We start from the raw sequence: 9661 nt of genomic DNA, 5'->3' as shown, positions 1-9661 counted from the left end.
AAAAAAAAAAAAAAAGAATTATCAAAACAAAAAAAAATCTGAAGATCATTAGAGGTAGTGTTTAGAGGCTCCTCAGAACCTAATGAAAAATCAGTACAAACAAGGCTGAAAATATTTGTGATATTTTCAGGGACAGCTCATGAGAAATGGCAGGTAATACTGAACCTAAATAATACCATTTGTACCTCCTCTCTTTTCCTATTTTATCATCATCAGCCCAGAGGCTTTTAGAGAAAAATAAGATCCAACTCAGATAACTGAAAATCGGTTTTCAAGCTTCACTGCTTGAGGAGGAAGAGGTGAACCATTTTTTTTAAAAGAATAATTTTTCAACTAAAACACTTTAAATTTAAATTTAGCATCTAATTATGTTGGAGGCAGTAGCCTTGAGTGCTGCCTCTTCCATTTACTGGATGTGTGACTTTGGGCAGGTCAATCTGAGCCTCAGTTTCTTTATATCAAAATGAGGGTAATATAGCTACACTTTTGTCTCAAGGGATCTTTGTGAGGATCAGATGAAATATTTGTGAATTCTGTAAACTAAAAGACATTATAGAGATATTATTTTAATGAAAATCAATTGAGGTTAGTGTCTATTAAGTGCCTACTTTATGTCAGATATTGTTCAGGGTGCTTCTACCTACCCCATCTCATTTAGTCTTCAAAACAACACTATGAAGTCAGTATGATTATTATTGTGATTATTTTTCATGAGTTATTCATGACAGAGGCCAGGGTTTTTATGTAAATCTGACTCCAAAACCTTTTTCCATACTGTCCTTTTTAATAGCTTGTGGCACTGCCCTGCTTAGGGGCAGAATTGTGTGCTTTGAATTGCCATGTCTTCAAACCCTAGCTCTGCCACTATCTAGCTGGGTGAATTTTTTCAACAATCTCCTCCCCACCAATCATATTCTTCATTTGTAAAAAAGGGAGTTGGATTAAATAACCTCCTAAAACCTAAAAGTCTTTCTAATTCTCCCTAATTTGAGATTAAATAGGAAGAAGGGTATCGTGAAGTGAAAAGTATCATGAAAAAAAGGATATTAATTTCAAATTCAAATACCAAACTAGATGCTAAAATAGTGTTTTCAATTGAATTTTCTGGGTCTCTCACTTTAAAGAACTGATACAATTAGGGTATAATCAGTAATATCATTTTCATAATAAATATGCCAAATGGTATCTTTATAAAGAAATTTCCTTAAATAAATTGAAGAAATCAGTCAGCCCTACATGTCCTATACATTAAAAAAATTACTTAGCAAATCCATATATATTTAAATATATACATATATGTGTGTGTATATATATAACTGTATATATGTAAGTGTATAACATGTACACATATATGTATATATTGGTATATATACATATATACACACACACATATATATATATATATATATATATACAGTCAACTTGTCCAAAACTAAATGACCTTTGAAATAATTCAGTCTGGCTTGACGAAGTTTTTTATGGTATTATGGTATTTCCCAGAGCCCTGGTGGCTCAGTGGTTAAGAGCTTGGTTGTTAACGAAAAGGTCGGAGGTTGGAATCCACCAGCCGCTCTTCAGAAACTCTATGGGGCAGTTCTACTCTGTCATATAGGGAGGGTCGCTACAAGTCAGAATTGACTTGACAGCAATTTTTTTTTTAATAATATTTCCCTAGAAGGAAGGAAAAAAGAAATATTATATGTAAATAGAACTTAGTAACTCTAGTTTTAATGTGTGATTCAAAGAAAACAAGTTTTTGGAGGGAAGAATTTGTATTACCATCTCAATATTATGTCTCTAGATTTTTATCACTTTAAAACACAGATTCATTAAAAAAAAACACTCAGGCTACTTCATTTAATAATTCAAATTATTATCTTCTTTCAGGTTCTCTTTAATAACACCACCAAAGAAGTCTACAATGCTGACCTTAGCCAAACTTCTGTTGACATCAACTTTATTTAGTTCACTATTATATGGAAGCTTTGGAAAAGAAAATTCAGAAATAAACACAACACAAAGCAACACAGAAGTCTTACAAACAATGAGAAATAAATCTTTTCCTTTGGAAATTGAAAAATTAGGCAGAGAAAACAGAAAAACCTCCAATCCCAACACAAGTAATTCCCCTGCTTTAGATCTATTAAACAAAACCCATGCAGAAACAAATTTCTCCAGTGACTCGTCAACAGACAACTCTTTTGGGAGACTAACACTTGCGTCTACATTTTCCACGAGCCCTCCCTTGGTCCATACCTTTGTTTCTAAATTGTCTGGGAACTCATCTGTTGGAGATGATCATTCTTTGCCAGTCTCAGCATCTCCCAATGCTACACCACCGGCTGTACCTTCAGAAAAGTTTACTTCATCTTTGAATACTTCAACCAATGATACCATGAATGCTCCTGACAACAGTTCAATGACAGTTAGCATTCTGCCTCCAGCATCAACCAACATGTCTGTGACTCCCTTGATAACGGAACCAACTACATTGCTTACCACAACCAGCGATAGTCTGGCTGGGTTTACCCCCTATCAAGAAATGACAACTCCACAGCCCACCCTAAAGTTTACCAATAGTTCAAAAAGCTTTCCAAATACTGCGGACCCCCAGGAAGGTAAATATTAACAGATTCCACTTTCCTTTTGTGTGAAACTGAATTTCTAAGTAAGTTATATAAATGAAATCTGAGAAATGTGACAAACTTGGGGGAAAAAAAAGGACAATATAATAGCAGAGATGGTTCTTAACATGATATTCACTGGAAATATCAGATGTGATTTTAAGGCTGAAATTAGTATATACTAATCATTACTGGATAGGGGCATGGTAGGAGACAGTGGGATAAATAAATAGTTTAGGTTGAAGAGAGATGGGAACTGAGGAAGGGGTATAGTTTTGGGGTACTGGGTAATAATTTTCACTGAATATTAGAAATTCACATGCTTTGGGGAACACTATAAAACCAAACTCTGTGTGTGTGTGTGTAGTTTTAAAAATGGAACCAAATGAATGAATTTATACATTATCTGATACTACATGGCAATCACAGGACAACAGCAGAACTCTGATATTAAAATTTTAAAACAAATTTAATGAAAGGAAACATTCCTTAAATTTTAGTTTAGTAGGTAAAGAACACCATAAGAATGAAAATTAGCTTTGACTACCACAAGAAATTTTTATTATGTAGGTATTTCTTCTGTTCCTTTAGGGATTACATCAAGCTTTAAACCAGAAAATGGAAAATATCTTTAAGATTTAATATTTTGTTGACCATATTTTATTATCTTTTGAGGTCAAACTATATTTTTGTTTCCCTGAAATTTTTTTAAAATAAATACTCCTTTTTTTTTTTTTTACTCCAAGAACTCACTAGCATCCAATATAGTTTACTTACAGATTATATTACAATGTAAAAATCAAATCATATATACAAATTCCTGTTTGCAAGTTGTTGCCAGTGGACAGGAAAAAATTTAAATTCTAAAACCTAAATATTAGAGCACCACAACCAATTTATTTTGTAGGTATATATTTTAATTTTAACACATCTTTTAATTCATATATATTCTCATATTCCATTAGGAAGAATTTTTTAAAGAAATAGTCTCTCATTTATCTATCTAAACTCAATATACATATTGAGAAGACTGGATGTTTACTCCTATCATTATCGTCTTAGCTAAAGAAACTTAGTAAACTCTTCTTTTTTCCTTAATTTTAGTAATAATTTTACTGTGTTCCAATGTAAAGGTTAAATTTTACAAAACTGGGCAGTCATGTAGAATCAGAGAACCTAAAAGATCCCTTGTCTACCTAAGTAATGAGCTTGCTGGGAAATGAAAAAATACATAGAAAAGAAAATATACCAAACATTTGGACATTATGATCACAGAAAGCTGAACAAAAACACTGTTTGATGTTACGAGGCATAATAATTTTACTATGTCTCACTATTCCTCAGAAGCTAAAATAGCATCATAATTTACTGAAATACAGCAATAATGATGTAGAAATTACATATAGGAAACTAAATACTACAAAACTAAAGGCCTCACCTCTCTCATGAGTTCAGGGTATAATAATGAGACCAATTTTAAAATTAAATGTAATTTATTGATGACTTACACATCAAATAAGAAACCTAATAAAGGGGGTGATAGTGTGACATTTTGGACTCCCTTGAACTCATGCCTACACATCTGTTCAGGATGTGCAAGGCAGGCAAATACCTTGCTTTGATCCATTTGTCATATTTGGAAATATCCCATATCAGGATATCCTATATTAGGCTAAATTGTTTTTCTTCCTTATAATTCCTTTTCACTTTAGATTTTGTAAATTTGTTTTCTATTACTCATTTACTCCTATTAGCTTTTCATAGAAATAAACTCAAAGTTCATTTCATCATTAAAGTTCATCAGAGATTCAGAGCTGAGAAAAACTTTAATGAAAACAACTTTTAACATTAAAATTAAGTCTTAATAGAGTATACACATAGAATTTCACTACTACTGATGTTAATAAGTCAGTTATAAAACAAAGATTTATGAGTATTTCAAGACAATTAAAAATCATAAGTATGGTTTTACCAGGAAGTATATTTTGCCAACATATCCTAAATATGCAGTACTTTATAACACACAGGTACACAATTACCATTAGGTAATTTTTAAAAACATTGTTAAACATACTTTGGTATATGGAAAGTCCACATGTAATATTTGCTATTTGAATAGTTATTTTCTATTTCTTATCTTTAAATTAATTTTTTGCTCTTTGTTTGTTTTCTAGAAAATAGAAATACAGGAGTAGTATTTGGGGCCATTTTAGGTGCTATTCTGGGTGCTTCACTGCTTAGTCTGGTTGGCTACTTGTTGTGTGGGAAAAGGAAAACAGATTCGTTTTCCCATCGGCGACTTTATGACGACAGAAATGAACCAGGTAAAAACAACTTTCAGAACTTCACCTGAACACAGTGGTTTTAATTAAGTGAGGATGTTAATGATTGTTGCATTGTTTAGAAGGGATTCGTATGACAAAAACAAACTAAAGATTTGCTCTGATCCACTGTTTCTCGAAGAACAAAACTAAAATAATTATGGACCAGTGAGTGGAATTTAAAAACCTTTTGGAACTGTTGCTCATTGCATCAAGATTTGTTTTAAATAGTATCCCAGAATCTAAAACATATCTATAAAATTGGAAGATAATGTTATGCTATAAAGAAAAAGCCCTGGTTGCCCAGTGGTTAAGAGCTCAGTTGCTAACCGAAAGGTTGGCATAGTTCAAATCCACCAGCTGCTCTCTGTCCTATAGGGTCTTTAAGAGTCAGAATCGACTAGATGGCAATGGGGTATTAAGAAAAAAATAGACAGTTTTGTTAATAATTGATTGAAAAGCCATTCTTTGTCATCGTTGGATCTCTTAATAAAAACAATCTGAATAAAGATTTATTCTCTTTTGGCACTCTCCTAAAGTTTACACACAGATAATAGTCCTCTATTAATCATCATAATGAGTCTCTAAAAAAAAATATCTAGAGTTGCATATTTGGGTACATAAAGTCACAATATACCTTTAAATCGGGAATTTTTCATTCAATGTTATAGGAAGAGCCAATCACAATATCTATGAATGAGAAATGCATCTGCTAAAAATAAAGCAGTGAGCTTGATCTTTAATAGTATAATATTAATTAGAACAGAAATTAAATAATTCAGATGCTTGATTCATCTCTTTTTTTATCCTTTAGAAAAACAAAACTAATTTTTCACTTGCACAAGGTACTCTTGGCACCATAACAAATAGTTAAATGTCCCTTGTGAGTACCACTGATGAAATATTAGTTGATTTTTTATAAGTTCAGATCATGAATGACACATTACTCATTTTCAGAACCAAATCCATTAATTTTAAATTGAACTGAATTCTACTTGTGGGCTTCAAGTAATCCGTATAAAATAAAAAGTGGTGTTCTTCAAAATTAAAGGATACCATTTCTAATTACAGTGGTTTCCAAACTTCTAAAAACAAATCTCAGAATCTTGTCTTTCCTCATACCCTCATGCAAAAGCTAAGTTTATCAAGTTGATACAATCTAAGGGGTGTGATTGAGGTATAAGAGAACCATTCAACCATACCACCTGTTTTAATGTTTCAAAATAAATTTGAGATCAAAACAAAAACCAAACTAGTTGCTGTTGAGGCAGTCCTGACTCATGGTGACCCCATGTGTGTCAGAGTAAAAATGTGCTCCATAGGGTTTTTAACAGCTGATGTATCAGAAGTACATCACCAAGATCTTTCTTCCGAGGCACCTAAACCTTTCGGTTAGCAGCTCAACACATTAACTGTTTGTACCACCTGGGGACTCCAGCTTTGAGACACAACTCCCAAGTCCCTAAGAGTCCTGGGAGCTCAGTTTAAAACAAATGGCTTAAGGGATAGGTAGGCAAGCATATGAAAGATACCTAACTGAATAATTAAATTACTAATAAGGTCACTGCTTGTAGTACTCGAAGATGCCTTCTGCATGGTTGTTTTCCTTTGAAAGTAAATTCAAGTTTATTAAGAAAATATTTGACTATTTGTTGAAAAAGAAACAAAATAGTCCCCCGTACCATTAATTAGAAAACCTTGAGCAAATGATAACTGAGATATATCAGAAGAAAATATAAGCTTTGACAAACAGCTCTCATCCTTAAGCATCTCAACTATATAGGTGTTGAGACACTTGGTATAATAATGACATTATAAAATTAATGCTTCTTACTTTTATTTATTTATTTATTTATTTACCAATTTATCTCAGTGTTTACTGATGGCTAGTTTAAAAAAAAATCCATTGACAGTAGAATACTTTTATCCAAAAATGTCAATGCATTTATAACAATGGCCTTATTTACATTTTATAGATATCTAGTAAATAATGAATTCGGGAAACACTGAGTAATGTCAAAAAAAAATCCTTATCACTCCCCCCAAAATCCATGAAAACCCCCCACAACAAAATATTTTAAAAAATTAGTCATTAAAACTCTAATATTATCATGTATATGCAACTTAAATTTAATTTTACTTTGCTGCTTCAGTGAGTTCCACAAAAACATGCTGTGCTTGGCTAACTCCTGGACACACAGTCACATCTATTTAATGTGAAGGAGTTTGCTAGTGTCACTTTCCAAAGTGGGTTGAGGGAAAAGCTTTCAGGAAGACAAGTCACAGCTAAATGCATCCTTGAAGATTAATTACCAGTCAGATCTTTTCAGCTTTCAAATATACAACTGCATTAAGTATAAATTAACTATCTCAGGGCTGCATAGTGGACACTGGGTACAGGATTTTCACCTTTATGTCTTTGGTTTGAATCTAAGCTTAAGACTGACTGAAAGTCATTATTCTTTGTCAACTCTTCAGTAACTTATGAAATGAGTTATTGGTCTTAGTTAAGTTCCTAGCGTAGCCAAAAAACACCTTCACAAGTGATGACCATCAGGAGCTGCTGAAACCTGTGTAAGAGGGTCAAAGATTGAACTGGTTATGCAAACTGAATAAGTTTCTCCCTGGTCCACCTTCTAAAAATACATTGAGGCTTAGAGTTTTCCCCTTCTCTAGAAGAGAATGATTTAAGTCTTTAGGGTTGCCAGCTGGACATCTTTCATTAACATAACGATGAAGACAATTTATGGCTTTTTCTTCTATCTAGGGCAACACAAATATCCCTAATTTTTGTCGTCACATAAAGACATTTCTGGGGCTCAGTCTTCTGTAGGAATTTTTTTTTTTTTTTTAAGTCTCACAGTATAGACAAAACACCAAGATTCCGTATCTTTTATCACTGTTGTTTCTATGGGGTCAAAAACATGTTGGTATAAGAGTGCTATTTCTATCTGTCTAGAAATAACATAGCTTAGTAGAAAGTATCCTTTTTATATGAGGGTTTTTTTTTATTTTTTTCATACAAAAATTTATACATACATTGTTATGTGACTCTAACTGCTCTCCCCATACTGTGACGGCACACTCTTTCCACCCCAGATTCCCCGTGTCCATTCAACCAGCTCCTAACCCTCTCTGCTTTCCCATCTCACCTCTGGACGGGAACCACCCATTTAGTCTCTTGTATCTACTTGAATGCTCCTTACTTTTAAAAAAATATATTTTTTATACCATAAGTTAAAAATTCTGAACACGTCAACAAGTCTCTAAAATTGTAGGATTCAAAAGTCAATGATGCATATATCTACACTTTTGTATACATAGTGCTGATACACTTCTGCAGTGCTTTCTTCCTTAGTTTCTTTAGTTTTGGTCCAACCAAAATGAAATTTTAGAAGTAAAACTGTTCTCCTAGTCTCAGAAATAAATGTGGCTTGAAAAATATTTACTTCTTTAAAATTTCAAAACTAGTATCTAAAAAATACTACAATAGGTATACCTACTTATTCATCTAGCACAATTCCTAGATTCAGTAAGATACTTGAGCCTATGTCTTTCAGACTGTCACTATAAAACAATTTTGTCACTTTTTCAGTTCTTCGATTAGACAATGCACTGGAACCTTATGATGTGAGTTTTGGGAATTCTAGTTACTACAACCCTACTGTGACTGATTCATCTATGCCAGAAGGCCGAGAACATGCACGCGATAATATTCCTATGGATGACATACCTCCACTTCGTACCTCAGTATAAAACTAAGGGAAAAAAAGCTTCAGACAACAAGGGTTCACCTACATCCTGCCCTTCTTACAAATCCATCTTCCAAAAGGTGATGCAAGATCACTGTCATGTGGATCATGCCAAAGAGAACAAACAAAGCATGAGACTAGTACTAGGAGCACACAGAGAGAGTGAATCATCCATAGGTTTCTTTTCTTACAATTTTTAGCTATGCTAAAAATTAACTACATTTAATTTGGATTTTGGTCTATATTTTCTTAGTAGGAAATGTTTACGGAATCAGGTAAAACTAGAAGATTCTACCATGCTAGCCCTGTCACAAAAATCCTTCCATGACAATAAACCCATTGTCATCGAGTCGATTCTGACTCATAGCAACCCTACAGGACAGAATAGAACTGCCCTATAGAGTTTCCAAGGACAGGCTGGTGAAAGGGAACTTTTTAAAAAAAAAAAAAACCAGAAACCAAGAGTTGACTCTTCCCTGCTCCCCCTACAGCCCTACTGCAATACTTCAAGACTGGCATCGTTTGAGGAAACACTGGGAGGATGATTCTTTTATTTTCGGCTTAAAGTGCTTAGACGATATAGAACAGAGTTCTCGTTACTGGTAAATTAGGTAACAGGAATGGAGAGACCTGTGTTCCAGTACATTTTACTTTTCTACATCAGCACATACATGGTCATTCCCTTGGAGTTACCAGGTTGACAATGACTTGTATTTAAGTGGGCCGTGGTAGGGAAGCTACTAACTGGAAAAGGGATAGCTTCTCTAAAGACTTTGATGGGTGAGAAATTCTAACCTGGCTGTATATACTTTTGTTTCAACTGGACACCTTAAAAAATCAATGAAAAAACATGGTGAAAAAGTCAGCCAAAGTATACACCTGCACATAACTTACACACTTGTAAGATGTTCGATAGCATCAGGATTTATTATATTTTAGATATTATTGTTAAATCACATATGGC

At 33.4% G+C, this 9661-nt stretch overlaps 2 protein-coding genes across 5 annotated transcripts in view; one reads left to right on the top strand and one right to left on the bottom strand.

Annotated features, from left to right (window-relative positions):
* ANO3 (anoctamin 3) overlaps positions 1 to 9661 on the bottom strand; it is a 508791-nt gene that overhangs the window by 86196 nt on the left and 412934 nt on the right. The window lies entirely within an intron of this gene.
* On the top strand, positions 1913 to 8835 carry MUC15 (mucin 15, cell surface associated). Of its 2 annotated transcripts, XM_004369724.3 has the most exons (3): positions 1913 to 2618; positions 4799 to 4948; positions 8541 to 8835. In XM_004369724.3, the coding sequence occupies exons 1-3, from the start codon at positions 1922 to 1924 to the stop codon at positions 8699 to 8701; spliced, it is 1008 nt and encodes a 335-aa protein (XP_004369781.1). In that variant the 5' UTR covers positions 1913 to 1921; the 3' UTR covers positions 8702 to 8835. The 2 variants fall into 2 exon arrangements, with proteins under 2 accessions (XP_004369781.1, XP_004369782.1); XM_004369725.3 differs by lacking the exon at positions 4799 to 4948.

This window comes from Trichechus manatus, unplaced genomic scaffold, assembly GCF_000243295.1.
Source record: "Trichechus manatus latirostris isolate Lorelei unplaced genomic scaffold, TriManLat1.0 scaffold00006, whole genome shotgun sequence".
NCBI lineage: Eukaryota > Metazoa > Chordata > Mammalia > Sirenia > Trichechidae > Trichechus > Trichechus manatus.
This window is presented reverse-complemented; position numbering and strand designations above follow the sequence as displayed.

Bases quoted from the DNA above. Each gene is read 5' to 3' on its own strand.
- MUC15 (XM_004369724.3), top strand. From the start codon at position 1,922: ATGCTGACCTTAGCCAAACTTCTGTTGACATCAACTTTATTTAGTTCA. The intron at 2,619-4,798 runs GTAAATATTAAC...TTTGTTTTCTAG, and splicing joins TACTGCGGACCCCCAGGAAG to AAAATAGAAATACAGGAGTA. The intron at 4,949-8,540 runs GTAAAAACAACT...TCACTTTTTCAG, and splicing joins TGACGACAGAAATGAACCAG to TTCTTCGATTAGACAATGCA.